Source organism: Uloborus diversus, unplaced genomic scaffold (assembly GCF_026930045.1).
Source record: "Uloborus diversus isolate 005 unplaced genomic scaffold, Udiv.v.3.1 scaffold_14, whole genome shotgun sequence".
Taxonomy (NCBI): Eukaryota; Metazoa; Arthropoda; class Arachnida; order Araneae; family Uloboridae; genus Uloborus; species Uloborus diversus.
The window spans coordinates 1677439-1696365 of NW_026558098.1; the positions used below are offsets into that span (position 1 = coordinate 1677439).

The window sequence follows — 18927 nt, forward strand, 5'->3', positions numbered from 1 at the left end:
CAGCATAGGATGGCAACGCCCGTGAAAAAACGGGTAACGGGGGCATGGGCTCCACCCGGGAGGGGTTCCGGGCTATTAAGTGTCAGCATAGGGTGGCAACGCCCGGGAAAAAACGGGTAACGGGGGCGTGAGCTCCACCCGGGAGGGGTTCCGGGCTATTTAGTGTCAGCATAAGGTGGCAACGCCCGGGAAAAAACGGGTAACGGGGGCATGGGCTCCACCCGGGAGGGGTTCCGGGCTATTTAGTGTCAGCATAGGATGGCAACGCCCGGAAAAAAACGGGTAACGGGGGCATGGGCTCCACCCGGGAGGGGTTCCGGGCTATTTAGTGTCAGCATAGGATGGCAACGCCCGGGAAAAAACGGGTAACGGGGGCGTGAGCTCCACCCGGTAGGGGTTCCGGGCTATTTAGTGTCAGCATAAGGTGGCAACGCCCGGGAAAAAACGGGTAACGGGGGCGTGAGCTCCACCCGGTAGGGGTTCCGGGCTATTTAGTGTCTGCATAGGGTGGCAACGCCGGGGAAAAAACAGCATAAGGTGGCAACGCCCGGGAAAAAACGGGTAACGGGGGCATGGGCTCCACCCGGGAGGGGTTCCGGGCTATTTAGTGTCAGCATAGGATGGCAACGCCCGGAAAAAAACGGGTAACGGGGGCATGGGCTCCACCCGGGAGGGGTTCCGGGCTATTTAGTGTCAGCATAGGATGGCAACGCCCGGGAAAAAACGGGTAACGGGGGCGTGAGCTCCACCCGGTAGGGGTTCCGGGCTATTTAGTGTCAGCATAAGGTGGCAACGCCCGGGAAAAAACGGGTAACGGGGGCGTGAGCTCCACCCGGTAGGGGTTCCGGGCTATTTAGTGTCAGCATAAAGTGGCAACGCCCGGGAAAAAACGGGTAACGGGGGCATGGGCTCCACCCGGGAGGGGTTCCGGGCTATTTAGTGACAGCATAGGGTGGCAACGCCCGGGAAAAAACGGGTAACGGGGGCGTGAGCTCCACCCGGGAGGGGTTCCGGGCTATTTAGTGTCAGCATAAGGTGGCAACGCCCGGGAAAAAACGGGTAACGGGGGCATGGGCTCCACCCGGGAGGGGTTCCGGGCTATTTAGTGTCAGCATAGGATGGCAACGCCCGGAAAAAAACGGGTAACGGTAGGGGGGGCATGGGCTCAACCCGGTTGGGGTTCCGGGCTATTAAGTGTCTGCATAGGGTGGCAACGCCGGGGAAAAAACGGATAACGGGGGCATGGGCTCCACGGGTAACCGGTAGGGGTTCCGGGCTATTTAGTGTCAGCATAGGGTGGCAATGCCCGGGAAAAAACGGGTAACGGGGGCATGGGCTCCACCCGGTAGGGGTTCCGGGCTATTTAGTGTCAGCATAGGGTGGCAATGCCCCTGAAAAAACGGGTAACGGGGGCATGGGCTCAACCCGGTTGGGGTTCCGGCTATTTAATGTCAGCATAGGGTGGCAACGCCCGGGAAAAAACGGGTAACGGGGGCATGGGCTCCACCCGGTAGGGATTCCGGGCTATTTAGTGTCAGCATAGGGTGGCAACGCCCGGGAAAAAACGGGTAACGGGGGCATGGGCTCCACCCGGGAGGGGTTCCGGGCTATTTAGTGTCAGCATAGGGTGGCAACGCCCACAAAAAAACGGGGTAACGAGGGCATGGGCTAAACCCGGTAGGGGTTCCGGGCTATTTAGTGTCAGCATAGGGTGGCAACGCCCGGGAAAAAACGGGTAACGGGGGCATGGGCTCCACCCGGTAGGGGTTCCGGGCTATTTAGTGTCAGCATAGGGTGGCAACGCCCGGAAAAAAAACGGGTAACGGGGGCATGGGCTCCTGCCGGTAGGGGTTCCGGGCTATTTAGTGTCAGCATAGGGTGGCAACGCCCGGGAAAAAAACGGGGTAACGGGGGCATGGGCTCCTGCCGGTAGGGGTTCCGGGCTATTTAGTGTCAGCATAGGGTGGCAACGCCCGGGAAAAAACGGGTAACGGGGGCATGGGCTCCACCCGGTAGGGGTTCCGGGCTATTAAGTGTCTGCATAGGGTGGCAACGCCGGGGAAAAAACGGATAACGGGGGCATGGGCTCCACCCGGTAGGGGTTCCGGGCTATTTAGTGTCAGCATAGGGTGGCAATGCCCGGGAAAAAACGGGTAACGGGGGCATGGGCTCCACCCGGTAGGGGTTCCGGGCTATTTAGTTTCAGCATAGGGTGGCAATGCCCCTGAAAAAACGGGTAACGGGGGCATGGGCTCAACCCGGTTGGGGTTCCGGCTATTTAATGTCAGCATAGGGTGGCAACGCCCGGGAAAAAACGGGTAACGGGGGCATGGGCTCCACCCGGTAGGGATTCCGGGCTATTTAGTGTCAGCATAGGGTGGCAACGCCCGGGAAAAAACGGGTAACGGGGGCATGGGCTCCACCCGGTAGGGGTTCCGGGCTATTAAGTGTCTGCATAGGGTGGCAACGCCCGGGAAAAAAACGGGTAACGGGGGCATGGGCTCAACCCGGGAGGGGTTCCGGGCTATTAAGTGTCTGCATAGGGTGGCAACGCCCGGGAAAAAACGGGTAACGGGGGCGTGGGCTCCACCCGGTAGGGGTTCCGGGCTATTTAGTGTCAGTATAGGTTGGCAACGCCGGGGAAAAAACGGGTAACGGGGGCATGAGCTCTACCCGGTAGGGGTTCCGGGCTATTAAGTGTCAGCATAGGGTGGCAACGCCCGGGAAAAAACGGTTAACGGGGGCATGGGCTCCACCCGGTAGGGGTTCCGGGCTATTTAGTGTCAGCATAGGGTGGCAATGCCCGGGAAAAAACGGGTAACGGGGGCGTGAGCTCCACCTGGTAGGGGTTCCGGGCTATTTAGTGTCAGCATAGGGTGGCAACGCCCGGGAAAAAACGGGTAACGGGGGCATGAGCTCTACCCGGTAGGGGTTCCGGGCTATTAAGTGTCAGCATAGGGTGGCAATGCCCGGGAAAAAACGGGGTAACGGGGGCATGAGCTCTACCCGGTAGGGGTTCCGGGCTATTAAGTGTCAGCATAGGGTGGCAACGCCCGGGAAAAAACGGGTAACGGGGGCGTGAGCTCTACCCGGTAGGGGTTCCGGGCTATTTAGTGTCAGCATAGGGTGGCAACGCCCGGGAAAAAAACGGGTAACGGGGGCATGAGCTCTACCCGGTAGGGGTTCCGGGCTATTAAGTGTCAGCATAGGGTGGCAATGCCCGGGAAAAAACGGGTAACGGGGGCGTGAGCTCCACCTGGTAGGGGTTCCGGGCTATTTAGTGTCAGCATAGGGTGGCAACGCCCGGGAAAAAACGGGTAACGGGGGCATGAGCTCTACCGCATGCTCTCTCCCCACCATGGGCTCTGAATTTTAGATGTTTTCGAAAATATAATAATATTTTAGAAGCCTGTTTGTGATTGAATTTTTCAGATTTATCATAAACAGACGTTTCAAAAATATCCCCCCCCCCGCTTTTTTTTTCACTAATAGAAGCGTGTCCCGTATTTACTGATTTTAAATCTGGCAACCCTATTGTGCATATATGTGTATAGATGTATATACCGGGGCCGTGTTAGCCCGATCGGTAGAGTGTCGGATTCGGGGCCGGAGGGTCCTGTGTTCGAACCTCGATGGTCGAAGATCCACCGTCGTCATTAAAGGGGACTGGGCGACGTTAAATAGGCTCGTGGTCTCAAAGTCCTCCAAGTGAAACGATACCTCTGGGGGTGCTAGCACCAGGTAGCTATTAGCTCCTGGTCTAGTTCTAAATTCTCATTAGCTATTCGATCCGGTGATGGTTTTTTTTTTTTTTTTTTTTTGAAAGCGAAAATTCACTGCTAAAAATAAAAAATATTGTTTCAACCCAAATATTATTATGAAATACAATGTTCTTTCTTTATATACAGTAATTTTCAAAACAAATTTCCGATTTGTTCCTTTTCCGAGTCTCAACTGACTACAACTGAATTTATGTCGAGGACTGCATACTAAGTGCCTTGCCTCCATTATTTTATATACCGATAGATGGCAGCACCATCACCGGATCGAACAGTTAATGGGAATTTAGAACTAGCCCAGGAGCTAATAGCTACCTAGTACTAGCACCCCCAGAGGTATCGTTTCACTTGGAGGACATTGAGACCACGAGCATATTTAACGTCGCCCAGTCCCCTTTAATGACGACGGTGTAATGCTGACATTACATATTACTTATTTTTTTGGCCTCGCGAGAAGTAAAAATGCGCGTGTGCTGGCGCTTTTGGCGGGGTTTTGTTTTACTATGGAGGAGGCGAATTGGCGAGGAACTTGCCTGGGTTCCGGGGGAAATGTTCGGGAAGAAGAAGGGACGAAGGAGAATTGTTTTAGTGGGTGTATAAAGCACAGTGCAGTGCAGACGATTCGAATACAGCCCGTATGCCTTGAGAAGAATGAGGTAAGGCATTTTTATTAATGTATCAATAGAAAATGTGCTTTTCGTTGATATTTAAATGTTTAGTGTCTTGTTGTGGGCTAAGTCGTATTCGCAAGAACATACAGAGATTAATTAATCCACGAAAATAAAAGCTAAATAATTATAGTAACGGCCCTGTTTTTTTTTTCCATTCTAACGAACCTGATAATATAATAAATGAACCTTCCATACATAATATATTTCACCAATAGCACTGAGACCAACATCATCACAGACGGTGGGTCTTCGACGATCGAGGTTCGAACCCAGGACCCTCCGGCCCCGATTCCGACACTCTACCAATCGGGCTACCACGGCCCAGGTCTAGTTCTAAATTCTCATTAACTGTTCGATCCGGTGATGGTGCTGCCATCTATCGGTATAAAAAAAAGTAATGGAGGCAAGGCACTTAGTATGCAGTCCTCGACATAAATACAGTTGTAGTCAGTTGTGACTCGGAATCGAAAAATGTATATACCGGGTGTTTCGTTTTAACCTGCAAGACCTTTATTTTCGCAACCGTCAGTCCTATATGTATACTTCCAATTGCAAAAACGTTCAAAATCAGATGCAGAGTTAAGATAATGAAAGTTTGAAGTAAAAATAAAAATGAGTCAAAAAATGCAAAATTTAACTTTTTATACTGGCCCCAGGTCCCCTAACTTACGTTTATGGAAATAATCTCCATTGAAAAATAACTCCAACACAAAAAGTTTGAAACTAGTACGACCCATATTCACCGAGCTATGAAACGCAACGTTTTGTGACTTACACTACTTTTCACTCGCCGTCAATAACACCTTTTGGGGGAAAATATAGCGGTTAACAAGTGTTTAAAATTACATGTGTGCATAGAGTGTGGTTTTTCAAATTATTTGATGTTTTGTGGTGTGTTTTTGCGTATCACGGCATAACATTTGCATTTATTTTTGAATAGCAATGAAAAATATAAATACCTTACTTACTTTGACGTAAATAAGGTATTTATATAAGAGTAAGTAAGTAAGGTATCAAATACCTTACTTACTTACTCTTCTTACTTTGACGACCTGTCATTGTTTTGAAAGAGCAAGAAGTTCCAGTCTCATCTTCTGTATGGTCCCTTAAAACTGTAAACTAGAATATCTCCCTGAGTTTTGGTCGCACAAATGTCAAGTTTTTTGTGTTCGTAATGGTTTTCAACGGAGATTATTTCCCTTAACATTAGTAAGGGGACCTAGGGTCCGTATAAAAAGTTAAATTTCGTATTTTTTGACTCATTTTTATTTTTGCTTCAAACTTTCAATGCCTCAAACCTGCATCTGATTTTGAACGTTTTTGCAATTGGAAGTATTCATGTAGGAAAATAAAGGTCTTGCAAGTGAAAACGGAACACACTGTATATGTACAGAGGTATATGTTAGGTATGGGAATGTATACTTGTGTGAATATACATTGTAATTTTCTCTTTCGCTTCACCCGGTTAAGCTAGAAATGGCAAAATGAAGGTATCATTGGTAAAAATAAATAAATACAGTAGGCGCCGCTTAATGTGATCACTTTGGGACTAATATAATTCGATAACAATAACCGACTGATAACAATAACCGAAAAGAATCAAGGAGACACAAAATAATGTTTTTTTTTTCAATTAAGTTGCAATTATTTTGGCAACCTCAAATTAAAATCACAATGACTCAACTGAACGCAGCTTTAAATTATAAATTATTAAATTAACAGAATGGAAATATCTGAATTATAAAAATTTAAAGCTAAATTATGCAATTTTTAATCACATAGTAATACGTGAAGTAAAATAGGACCGTTTTCCCAGACATTCGTAAACCAGTTTCAGAGCACATTCAGTTTTTCTATCTTTTCCAGCTTGGTTTTGCTTGTTGTTTAAATTTTAATTTCACTTCGCGTTGTTTTCAATCTCGACACAATTCTTTAATAGTTTACAAAGCAATGGCAGCGATATAGGTCCTACATCAGTGCCATGTCCAGCGACTGAATTTTTTTTAGGTGCAAAAGAAAGTTTTCTTAGGGGGAGTCTGTGGTCACTGGGTCGAACTTTCTATAGCTTCATTCTTAGAAAAATTTTGAATTGCTATCGAAAACTACAAAATGCTACACAGAAAGTTAGTCTCGTCAGGGTTTGCCTATGTATTTCTGTTAATTGAGGAACAAAAACGGGGAAAAAATTGAAAGTTTATGGAAAAGTGATAACAATAAACGAAGACGCTGATTACAATATCCTACTTTTTTAACGTGTGTTAACATACAATTGTTCCGGGACTTCGTCATTCTGATAACATTAAGCGAATGATAACATTAACCGTGATCACATTAAGCGGCGCCTACTGTAAATAAATTACAGGCAAATCGAAACGTCCTTCACTCAAAATTAATTGCACATTCCCCAAAATTGTTTTCAGCGATTACATAGAAAAGGATATTTTAAAAACAACGTTTTATTTTTTTCTATATATACTTTTATATATGAACAAAGAATTGTAAAATTCGTCAATAAATTTCAACAAAGGCTCTTAACAAATCACTCGCAAGTGGTCAATGGATGTCAAAGTCGTTGGTGGTTTCTAGCGTCTGAGCGTGCAGAGAGACTCCGTGCGGGGAGACCGGATAGTCCGGGTTCGAGTCCGGCCTCGGGGAGGACAGCCCGCCTTCCGGACTGTCCGGGTTGTGCACTTGGGGCAGCCCCAGGAAAGGCAGGCTGTTCGTCAGGATGGGCTGGCTGACGGACTGGTGTAAGATGGACGCTTTGGGCAAGTCTTTGGCACTCGTGAACATGGGCAGGCTTCTTTGGGCGGTCGCCGAGGCCGTCTGGTAGAGGTAGTATCCGGGCCCGAACATGCCGGAGTCCGGCTGTTTGGGCGAAAGGTTGAAGCCTCCGTCTTCTGAAAGAGACGAAGATGCCGTTAGACCCGTAAAGTTGCCCGGTCAAAATTAATAAGGAAAAGCCTAAATGTGTAGGTTGTGGGGGTGATCACGTAGCCTTAGGGGTTGCTTATAGGGGTTGCGTGGCCTTCCCCAAACCTAAAATCAATCTGGAAGGCAAGCGAGCCGTTAACCGCGGAAGCGGTGCTAGCCGCAGAGCAGGATTTTCCTACTCTGAGGCCACTTCCAGTAATTTACCTGAGCATTCCACCCCTAACATTAAGGAGCCTAACTCCAGCAACGAAATTTCTGATTTCATGCAACTTTTTGCTGAAATCAATAAAATATTTAACCTTTCAAAAGTCTCTTCCAAACTCAGGGCGGTCCTCCCTATTCTAAAAAGTCAGGAAAACCTTATAGGCAAAATTTCAACTCTAGTCCAAATCTTTATTGATGAGGACAAAGTTTTTTCATTTTTATCCCCTTTTTACTTCCTTTTACAAAAAAGGAAGTATTGTATTCGCGAAAAAATTTTCACTCAAAAATCGCCCTTCATTTCCATTTTGCTCACCCCCAAATGAATGTTGAGTTTTTTTTTCGATTCGACCCCATGCGGAAAAGTGCCTAAGAATGTATAGACACGCGAAATATCCATTTTGACCATCACCGAGGTAATTACAACGACTTTTCTCGTGACGTCTGTATGTATGTGCGTATGTATCTCGCATAACTCAAAAATGGTATGTCCTAGAAAGTTGAAATTTGGTACATAGACTCGTAGTGGGGTCTAGTTGTGCACCTCCCCTTTTGGTTGCTTTCGGATGTTCCTAAGGGGGTCTTTTGCACCTTTTTGGGGGGAAATCATTGTTAATTTCGATGTAAACTCAAGTGGCGTTATAATTTGTCGGACACTTGGCGATATATCGCCAGTCTTTTGGTCGCCAAGTTTTGTCGCCAACTTGGCGACAAATTTGGCGGAGTTTTTTTTTTTTTTGGTTTCAATTTGGCCATTGTTGGTGATATTTAGAGAGTAAACTATTGAATCACATTAAAATTGCGAATAATGGGGAAATGACATTAAATTGGAGTAAAAGGAAGTCATGTGATGCACACATCAGCTCGTTTCATTTTAATTTCATTTCTGGACTCCAAAATTCTTAGTCATGTTTTGACCGCCAGGGGAAGCTCCTACGTCATCGGCTTTACTTGCCGACCAATCAGCTTATTTCCTCTCCGGAGGATCCATCCCACCAATGACAAGACTTGGGAGGTGCGAGGCCCCGCCCCAGGTACTCCCCAGGAACGTGCATCTAGATTTTTGTCTCATTTTGGGGAAATCTGGTGCTCTCTGAGGAAATTTTGGGGAAATGGGTTTTGAGGGGAATTCTTTGGGGAAAATTTTTTTTTTCTTTGGGAAAACCTGGGGAAAAAACCATTTGGGAAAAAAATTCGTATTTAAATTCGCGTCTTGACATCTGGCAGAAGAAAAACGAATTTTCGAAAAATCGCTTAAAGGTGCACACCGCTACTCCACAAACTAATTCTGTGCCAAATTTCATGAAAATGGGTTGAACAGTCTTGGTACTATGCGCCTCACAGAGATCCTGACAGAGAGAGAGAAAGAGAGATACGGACAGACAGACTTTCAGTTTTAATTATTAGTAAAGATAAAAATCGATAAAGATAAAGACAAAAAAAAAGGCGAAAATGGGAAGAAAAAAAAAGTTGGGGAATTTTATAAGAAAATTTGGCTATTTGGGGAAAAAATAAATTTTCAAGAGACAGAAATATCAGAGAAGTCGATTCATTTTATGAAAACATTAGTGGAAAAATAATTTTTGAATTTGGGGAATTTTGATAAAGAAAACATCGCTTTTTGGGGAAAAGTTGGAAGGGAATTGGGGAAATCTGGATTTGACCATCTGGCAACACTGGGTTGACCGCGTTTTTCAGGTGCAGAACGAGTCCTATATCATATGAATCAACTTCTACAAGTTAACCGCCTGTTTAAGTTAAAAGGGGCCATTCATTAATTACGTGAGGGTCCTGAGGGGGAGGGGAAGTTGGAAAAATCTCTATATACCCTTACTTTGGGGGGGGGGGTCCACACCCATTCTTACGTAATATTTTCCAAGTCGATATTTTACATTGGAAATTGCGCGGCTAAATGGTTTGACAGGGATTATATTTCATTTGCGTCTGGAAGATAGAGAAACGTATTAGGATGAGCTGTTTTATTTCCTTTTACAATAAAGGAAGTATTGTATTCGCGAAAAAATGTTCACCCAAAAATCGGCCTTCATTTCTATTTTGCTCACCCCCAAATGAATGTTGAGTTTTTTTTTTTTTCAACCCGACCGCACGTGGATATGTGCCTAAGAACGAACAGACACCCGAAATATCCATTTTGACGATCCCCGAGTTAATGACAACGAGTTTTCTCGTGACGTCTGTATGTACGTATGTGCGTATATATGTCGTATAACTCAAGAACGGAATGTCCTGGAAAGTTGAAATTTGGTACGTAGACACCTAGTGGGGGTCTAGTTGTGCACCTTCCTTTTTGGTTGCATTCGGATGCTCCAAAGGGGGTCTTTTGCCCCTTTTTGGGGGAAAATCATTGTTAATTTCGATGTAAACTCAAGTGGTGTTATAATTTGGCGGACACTTGGCGATATATCGCGAGTCTTTTGGTCACCAAATTTTGTCGCCAACTTGGCGACAAATTTGGCGATTTTATTTATTTATTTATTTTTTTAAATCTGTTTTTAATTTGGCCACTGTTGGTGATATTTAGAGAGTAAACTATTGAATCACATTAAAATTGCGAATAATGGGGAAATGACATTAAATTGGAGTAAAAGGAAGTCATGTGATGCACACACCAGCTCGTTTTATTTGTATTTAAAAAGAATGAATAGTGCGAAATATAATAAAAGAGTCGCACTATGTATCACAAGTTTTATTTTTAATTAGTATCTCACCATACACACAAAAAAAAAAAAAAAACAATTATCGAAAGAACAGTCTATGTTCCAACTTTTTAGTAAATATTTCTATATACAAAAAAGTTTAATTTAATAGTAGTAAATTAAATTTCAATTCCAGAGATGTCAGATTTGCTCTTTTATTATTTGAGAAACGAAATGGAATCTTACGTAAGAATAGGGAGTAGGGGTTTTATAAGGGTTCTTACGTACCCTTACATGGGGGAGGGGGGGTCAAAAATTGTGAAAATCATCCTTACGTAATTAATGAATGGCCCCAAAAAACAAAAAAAGGGGATCAACTATTACTTTTTAAAAAAATCCTTACATTTTACGGTAAAAGTAACGGGCATCCATGTTGCCAGTAACTTTTACCGTAAAATTCTATGTTACTGTAAAATATAACGGTAGAATAAACGAGAGTTAAAAAATGCAACATGCGAGCAGCGCGTTCGATCGCGGTACCTTCGTTAGGACGCGGCTTCGCTGACCACGATGCTGGTTGGCACCATCGATCGATTATCTACTTCGCACTATAAATCACGTGGTGTAACCATGGGCACTGCAATCGCTTTTTTTTTTGGTGCAATTTACTAAAAAAATTTTCTGTACTGTAAACACTCCCTTGTACAGTAATATTTACCATAAACGTTTCCTGAATTTTTAACTGTATCTCCAGTATCCTCCGCTAAAAACATGATAATAAAAACTTCTTTGTAATTGTTGAAATATCTATAATCGCACTTTAATTGGTTAAAGTAAACTTGGTTCAATAAACGTTTTGCTATTGGTCAGGGCTTACTTGAAGCTCTCTCGGAGGTCCTAAATTTTCTTAAGTTAATCCTTTTCTTCTGTCTATATTTTACTTATTTATTTCTCATTGGTTGTTTTACATTAGAAGCATATTAATTGGTTAACTTACTAATCCTGGACTAAAACTATCAATAGTCTGCTTTGGTTCTTTGGTTATTAAGTATTACATATTTGTCATTGTTTATGTAGATAGTTTCTTCAACATTAATAAATGTGTTTTCGATCCACGGCATAATAATCATTTAATATTCTCGACAGTAACAATAATTAACATTTTATATGATTCCAGCAAACTTTTTGAGTACTTTTCATAACTTTTGATTTTCCTTTAAGGTTCATTTACTTATGGATAATTACAACTATTAATCGTCTTTTCTTTACATTCAAATATTAGTTTAAATAAATCGTTACAAATCTCATCATTACTTTTGTATCAGTTCTTTGCTACCTAGTTAAAGATTAACTTTTCTCTGGGGGGGGAGGGCGAGAGAAACTCAGTACTCGGTGACGGTTGGGTAACCACCGTAAGCTGTACTAACCGTTGGTTCAGCTCAGGTGACCGGCCAGTAAGCTCAACTGATCGTTGGGTACCCACTAGTAAGTGTACTGATCGTTGGTTCAGCTCAGGTGACCTGCCAGTAAGCTCAACTGACCGTTGGGTAACCACCAGTAAGTTGTACTGGCCGTTGGTTCAGCTCAGGCGACCGGCCAGTAAGCCCAACTGACCGTTGGCTACCCAACAGTGAGCTCAACTGACGGTTGGGTACCCACCGTAAGCTGTACTGACCATTGGTTCAGCTCAGGCGACCGACCAGTAAGCTCAACTGACCGTTGGGTACCCACCAGTAAGCTGTACTGACCGTTGGTTCAGCTCAGGTGACCGGCCAGTAAGCTCAACTAACCATTGGATAACCACCAGTAAGCTGTACTGACCGTTGGTTCAGCTCAGATGACCGGCCAGTAAGATCAACTGATCATTGGGTACCCAAGAGTAAGCTGTACTTAACGTTAGGTCAGCTCAGGAGACCGGCCAGTAAGCCCAACTGACCGTTGTCTACCCACCAGTGAGCTCAACTGACGGTTGGGTACCCACCGTAAACTGTACTGACCATTGGTTCAGCTCAGGTAACCGGCCAGTAAGCTCAACTGACCGTTGGGTACCCACTAGTAAGCTGTACTGACCGTTGGTTCAGCTCAGGTGACCGGCCAGTAAGCTCAACTGACCGTTGGGTACCCACTAGTAAGCAGTACTGGCCGTTGGTTCAGCTCAGGTGACCGGCCAGTAAGCTCAACTGACCGTTGGGTACCCACTAGTAAGCTGTACTGACCGTTGGTTCAGCTCAGGTAACCGGCCAGTAAGCTCAACTGACCGTTGGGTACCCACTAGTAAGCAGTACTGGCCGTTGGTTCAGCTCAGGTGACCGGCCAGTAAGCTCAACTGACCGTTGGGTACCCACTAGTAAGTTGTACTGACCATTGGTTCAGCTCAGGTGACCGGCCAGTAAGCTCAACTGACCGTTGGGTACCCACCAGTAAGCTGTACTGGCCGTTGGTTCAGCTCAGGTGACCGGCCAGTAAGATCAACTGATCATTGGGTACCCAAGAGTAAGCTGTACTTAACGTTAGGTCAGCTCAGGGGACCGGCCAGTAAGCCCAACTGACCGTTGTCTACCCACCAGTGAGCTCAACTGACGGTTGGGTACCCACCGTAAGCTGTACTGACCATTGGTTCAGCTCAGGTAACCGGCCAGTAAGCTCAACTGACCGTTGGGTACCCACTAGTAAGCTGTACTGACCGTTGGTTCAGCTCAGGTGACCGGCCAGTAAGCTCAACTGACCGTTGGGTAACCACCAGTAAGTTGTACTGACCGTTAGTTCAGCTCAGGTGACCGGCCAGTAAGCTCAACTGACCGTTGGGTACCAACTAGTAAGTTGTACTGACCATTGGTTCAGCTCAGGTGACCGGCCAGTAAGCTCAACTGACCGTTGGGTACCCACCAGTAAGCTGTACTGGCCGTTGGTTCAGCTCAGGTGACCGGCGAGTAAGCCCAATTGACCGTTGGCTACCCAACAGTGAGCTCAACTGACGGTTGGGTACCCACCGTAAGCTGTACTGACCATTGGTTCAGCGCAGGTGACCAGCCAGTATGCTCAACTGACCGTTGGGTACCCACCAGTAAGCAGTACTGGCCGTTGGTTCAGCTCAGGTGACCGGCCAGTAAGCTCAACTGACCGTTGGGTACCCACTAGTAAGTTGAACTGACCATTGGTTCAGCTCAGGTGACCGGCCAGTAAGCTCAACTGACCGTTGGGTACCCACAAGTAAGCTGTACTGGCCGTTGGTTCAGCTCAGGTGACCGGCCAGTAAGCCCAATTGACCGTTGGCTACCCAACAGTGAGCTCAACTGACGGTTGGGTACCCACCGTAAGCTGTACTGACCATTGGTTCAGCGCAGGTGACCAGCCAGTATGCTCAACTGACCGTTGGGTACCCACCAGTAAGCAGTACTGGCCGTTGGTTCAGCTCAGGTGACCGGCCAGTAAGCCCAATTGACCGTTGGCTACCCAACAGTGAGCTCAACTGACGGTTGGGTACCCACCGTAAGCTGTACTGACCATTGGTTCAGCGCAGGTGACCAGCCAGTATGCTCAACTGACCGTTGGGTACCCACCAGTAAGCAGTACTGGCCGTTGGTTCAGCTCAGGTGACCGGCCAGTAAGCCCAATTGACCGTTGGCTACCCAACAGTGAGCTCAACTGACGGTTGGGTACCCACCGTAAGCTGTACTGACCATTGGTTCAGCGCAGGTGACCAGCCAGTAAGCCCAACTGACCGTTGGGTACCCACCAGTAAGCAGTACTGGCCGTTGGTTCAGCTCAGGTGACCGGCCAGTAAGCTCAACTGACCGTTGGGTAACCACCAGTAAGTTGTACTGACCGTTAGTTCAGCTCAGGTGACCGGCCAGTAAGCTCAACTGACCGTTGGGTAACCACCAGTAAGCTGTACTGACCGTTAGTTCAGCTCAGGTGACCGGCCAGTAAGCCCAATTGACCGTTGGCTACCCAACAGTGAGCTCAACTGACGGTTGGGTACCCACCGTAAGCTGTACTGACCATTGGTTCAGCGCAGGTGACCAGCCAGTATGCTCAACTGACCGTTGGGTACCCACTAGTAAGCTGTACTGACCGTTGGTTCAGCTCAGGTGACCGGCCAGTAAGCTCAACTGACCGTTGGGTAACCACCAGTAAGTTGTACTGACCGTTAGTTCAGCTCAGGTGACCGGCCAGTAAGCTCAACTGACCGTTGGGTAACCACCAGTAAGCTGTACTGACCGTTAGTTCAGCTCAGGTGACCGGCGAGTAAGCCCAATTGACCGTTGGCTACCCAACAGTGAGCTCAACTGACGGTTGGGTACCCACCGTAAGCTGTACTGACCATTGGTTCAGCGCAGGTGACCAGCCAGTATGCTCAACTGACCGTTGGGTACCCACCAGTAAGCAGTACTGGCCGTTGGTTCAGCTCAGGTGACCGGCCAGTAAGCTCAACTGACCGTTGGGTACCCACTAGTAAGTTGAACTGACCATTGGTTCAGCTCAGGTGACCGGCCAGTAAGCTCAACTGACCGTTGGTTCAGCTCAGGAAAATTTTTACCAGTCCGTGTGTCAACAAATTCTGAGAAAGACCGTTCTAAGGCAATAAGATATGGACATAATCAAAACATCAAAACCCGTTATTGAAGGAATTTGTCTCAGCTTTATGTTACTGTAGTCATGCAACTATAAGCACTGGTAAACGTAGGAGTACAATCAAAAATCCAAACTAATTAGGACCATGGGTTGTTCGGATATTTTCCATATTAATTTGAGCCAAATGGTCAGAACATAGTAAAGATGAAGGCAATGGGGTTGTTTCCTTCTGTCAAAAGTACTACTTGCAGTCACTAAAATTGATAATAAAAAAAAGCCAGAAAAAACAAGTATTTTCCCAACAGTTATTTTTTATTTAAGTTTTATAAATGTTTGATTATGGAAATAAGGCGTGGTCTTTATGACTTCACACGTGATGTACTTTGGTGCGCTATTCCATTGGTCAGCAGAATGCTTACGCTTTTCTGTCAACCGTGTTGCTAGGACATTATAATTTTGCGCTGTACGCTAATGGCATCAGTGAATGGCAATTCATCGCTTGTGATGTCATGTGCAGAAGCGCAAAAAAGGAATATCAATCTGCGCATAGATTAAAATAATAGTTTAAAAATATTAAACTTTGTCAAATTATTTTTTAAATGGTTGAATCCCATGTTTTTAAGCATGCTCTTTCAGAATAAAATACTCTTAAAATTTCGGAAACAACCCAATTCTTCGTTTTTATTTATTTATTTATTTATTTATTTTTATTTTTTTTGAGCAATCACGATTGCTTATTGCTTTCATTTGACTGTTTTTGACGTTTCTTTGATTTTTCCCACCGCCACCCTCCGCACCATCACCGTCGACCGGCTCCTCACGATGCTGCTCCTCTAGCGAAAGCCGTCTCCAGGTTGCATCCATGTCCTACACACACGCGCATACATACACAACTACACACACACACGCGCACATACACACAAACACATACACCTATACACACACAAACACATACACACACAAACACATACACACACAAACACACACGCATACATACACACACATACACACAACTACCCACACATTCATGCCTGCACACAGACACAAACACATATGCCTACACACACATACACATACCCCCCACACACACATACACATACCCCCCCACACTTATGCCAGCACACAGACACAAACACACATACCCCCGTACACACACAAACACACACGCATACATACACACACATACACACAACTACCCACACATTCATGCCTGCACACAGACACAAACACATATGCCTACACACACATACACATACCCCCCCCACACACACATACACATACCCACCCCCCACACTTATGCCAACACACAGACACAAACACACATACCCCCGTACACACAAACACCCCCCCCCCACACACACACGCCTACATACACACACTCGTGATTGCGAAAAACATAATTTGAATTCAAGATGTCAAAATTCAAATTAATTTTTTTTCCTTTAAACCCGTTAACCTATGCACCATCGATTTTTTTTTTTTTTTTTTTTTTTTTTTTTTTTTTGCTTTCCTTAGTTGTCCGAAGTTCTAAGAATCTATTTTTAGCAGTCGTGTTTTTTTTTTTTTTTTTTTTTTTTGTAATCTCCGATAGTAACCTAAATGGTGCCACAGTAAAAACCAGCATAAAATGAGTAAAATTGACGATTTTGTGAGAGAAAGAAAATTTCATGACCGCAAAGTAAATATTTTCTTCATTTTTATTTCATTTTCTGTCTTTGTATTTGTAAAACTGATCAACTGAATTTTATTTTGTTACAAAAGAGAAGTACTTTAAATATTTTAGTTATGAGAAAATAACGATGGGGCATCCAGATTGACCACCATTTTGGTTTTTCTTAAACCATGTGGTGATTGTAACAGGGGTGATTGTGAGTTCATCAAAAAATACCTGAAAGTTTCAAGGCGAGAACAGGGGGGGGGGTAATCTCTGGCCCCTATTACTTAAGTGCACCTATGCCATAGTATTAAATAGTTCAATAGTCAGAGTCAAAATAGTGTGTGTACATGTGATTAAAATTTTAATGGGTTACAAAGTTACTTTTGAGCTGGTGTTATACAAAATTATCTTGACATTTGTCCATCTTAAGGGATAGGTGTCCATCTGAAGGCTCTTGCAGGTATATTTGATGAGTATTATATAATTTTTAAAAAATTGTGGAGGTAGGGAGATAAAAGCATAACAAAAAAAAAACATAATTCCGGTATTTTCGGACATGAAAATACCGGAAATACGTCCGAAAATACCGGAAATTCGGTAAAATACCGAAACACAATCACCCCTGGATTGTAATTTGAAGGCTGCCGAACATTTTGCACCTTAGGACACGTTCCACATATTCTTAATAATTAAGATATGTTTAGGAACATGGAATAATGTTCTAATCTGATGTCGTCTTTTAAACACACTTAATGTCAGATAATAATTCATTAATTCCTCATTCATAAGTTCATTATTCATGATTCAATTAATTACAATGAAAAAAATTGTTTTTTCTTGCAAAATTGGTTAAAGTCTATGGCAGTTTCCTGAACCATGTAGACTTTCCCATAGTACAAAAGGATGTGTCCCAAAGTACAATTGGATGTTGTACCTCGGGACAGCTTAGAGCTCTTACTTTAAAAATGGCTGCCAATATTTTATTTTCAAACTGTTTGAATTTTAGAAAATATGTTGCATAGAAGTATGTTGAGGTATTTGAATGTGACTCTTAGAGTTTAAATTTGATTCAAATAATTGACGTTAAAAATTGAAGTATGAAAAATGTCCAGAGGTACAACACTCTCCCCTAAATTAAAATTTCATATGCGTTCTGATCCTTAAGGGGTCTAAAGACCCTTAACCTTCAAAATTTTCGACTTTCTGGAAAAAATATATGTTATGCATATTTTAATTCTGAACAATTTGATACCTAATTTATTAAATTACTATACGCCAAAAACTTTTCAAGTTATCGTAAAAATGCGTAAACGTTCCCCATAGAGATTTATGTTAACAGCAACTGTTTAAGCCTCTTTTTCTCAGGTGCCGGTTTCTTCGGTTTTCTCGTTTTGCGCGCATAATATCTCAGAAGGTTTCTTATGTATTTCCATAAAACTTTTAATGCTTGTTTGTCTGGTTTATATTTATGACCTGAACCTAAATTTGTTTAATTCTTTTAAAATTATTTATTTATTTTTTGAAATTTTACAAGTCATAAGGGTCATTCCATAGAAATGTCAACCTCAACCTCAGAATGTTTTTTTCCCCAAAGCCTTAATTGTGACCTATCATTTCATTCAGCATACTTTCTAGTACATAAATCCAATAATAGTTTGCAAAAATTTCATTCGGTATTTTTCATCTGGCTTTAAACGTGCGAGGTTGTAGAAAAGGCTTAGCATGTGCAAAAAACATGCGTCTACGTTTTCTTGTGTAATGTAAAATTTTTTGTAAATTTTTAAAAGAACTAAATTTATTCTAAATGATTAGATGTTGACCGAATAAAATTGACTGTTATTTTTGCATACATTATAAGATAAGTACTTTAATTAGTTTGGTTATTTCACTGAAAATATTTGCGTTACGTTAGTCACGAAAATGTACTATTTTCTGTTTAAAAACTAAACCAGATGATTGAACCAAACAGCACTTTTTATTTTCTTACATCTGTATTATATCTTCTTAAAAAGTGCAAAATATTTATTTCAGTATCAGTAGATATAAAATAATTAGTGTGACTAACGTAACATTTGAGCTCTGACTAACGTAATATTTTAAAAATGACTGCTAATATTTCAACTTATTTAATTTAATGTACATTTTCATGTACAATTTTGAATATACATGCATTCTATATTGATTAAAAACATATAAAGAGTGAAAAATACCAGTAAAATTACATTGTATAGACCTTCTGTTTACTTTAAAAAACACTTTTTTAAAGGTCTTTATAAAGATACTTCCAATTTAAAGAATTATTAAAAAAGAAAAAAGGTGAGTAAAGCAAATTGAGTACCCTGCTGAATTAGCATTCAACACAAGAATAAAAGCTTAAGAATTAAGTTAATAGAAGTACAGTCTTAACAAAGAAGAACGTCTCTATTTTTTAGAAAATACATGTCCACCTATTA

The 18927-nt window shown here is 43.4% G+C and overlaps 1 protein-coding gene across 1 annotated transcript in view; it reads right to left on the reverse strand.

Moving 5' to 3' along the window:
* Window positions 1–6910: 6910 nt before the first annotated feature.
* LOC129232829 (uncharacterized) overlaps window positions 6911–18927 on the reverse strand; it is a 54325-nt gene continuing 42308 nt past the window's right edge. Inside the window, exon 5 of the mRNA XM_054866928.1 lies at window positions 6911–7350. Within this exon, the coding sequence (XP_054722903.1) occupies window positions 7004–7350 (347 nt within the window). The 3' untranslated portion in view covers window positions 6911–7003. The remainder of the gene's footprint in view (window positions 7351–18927) is intronic.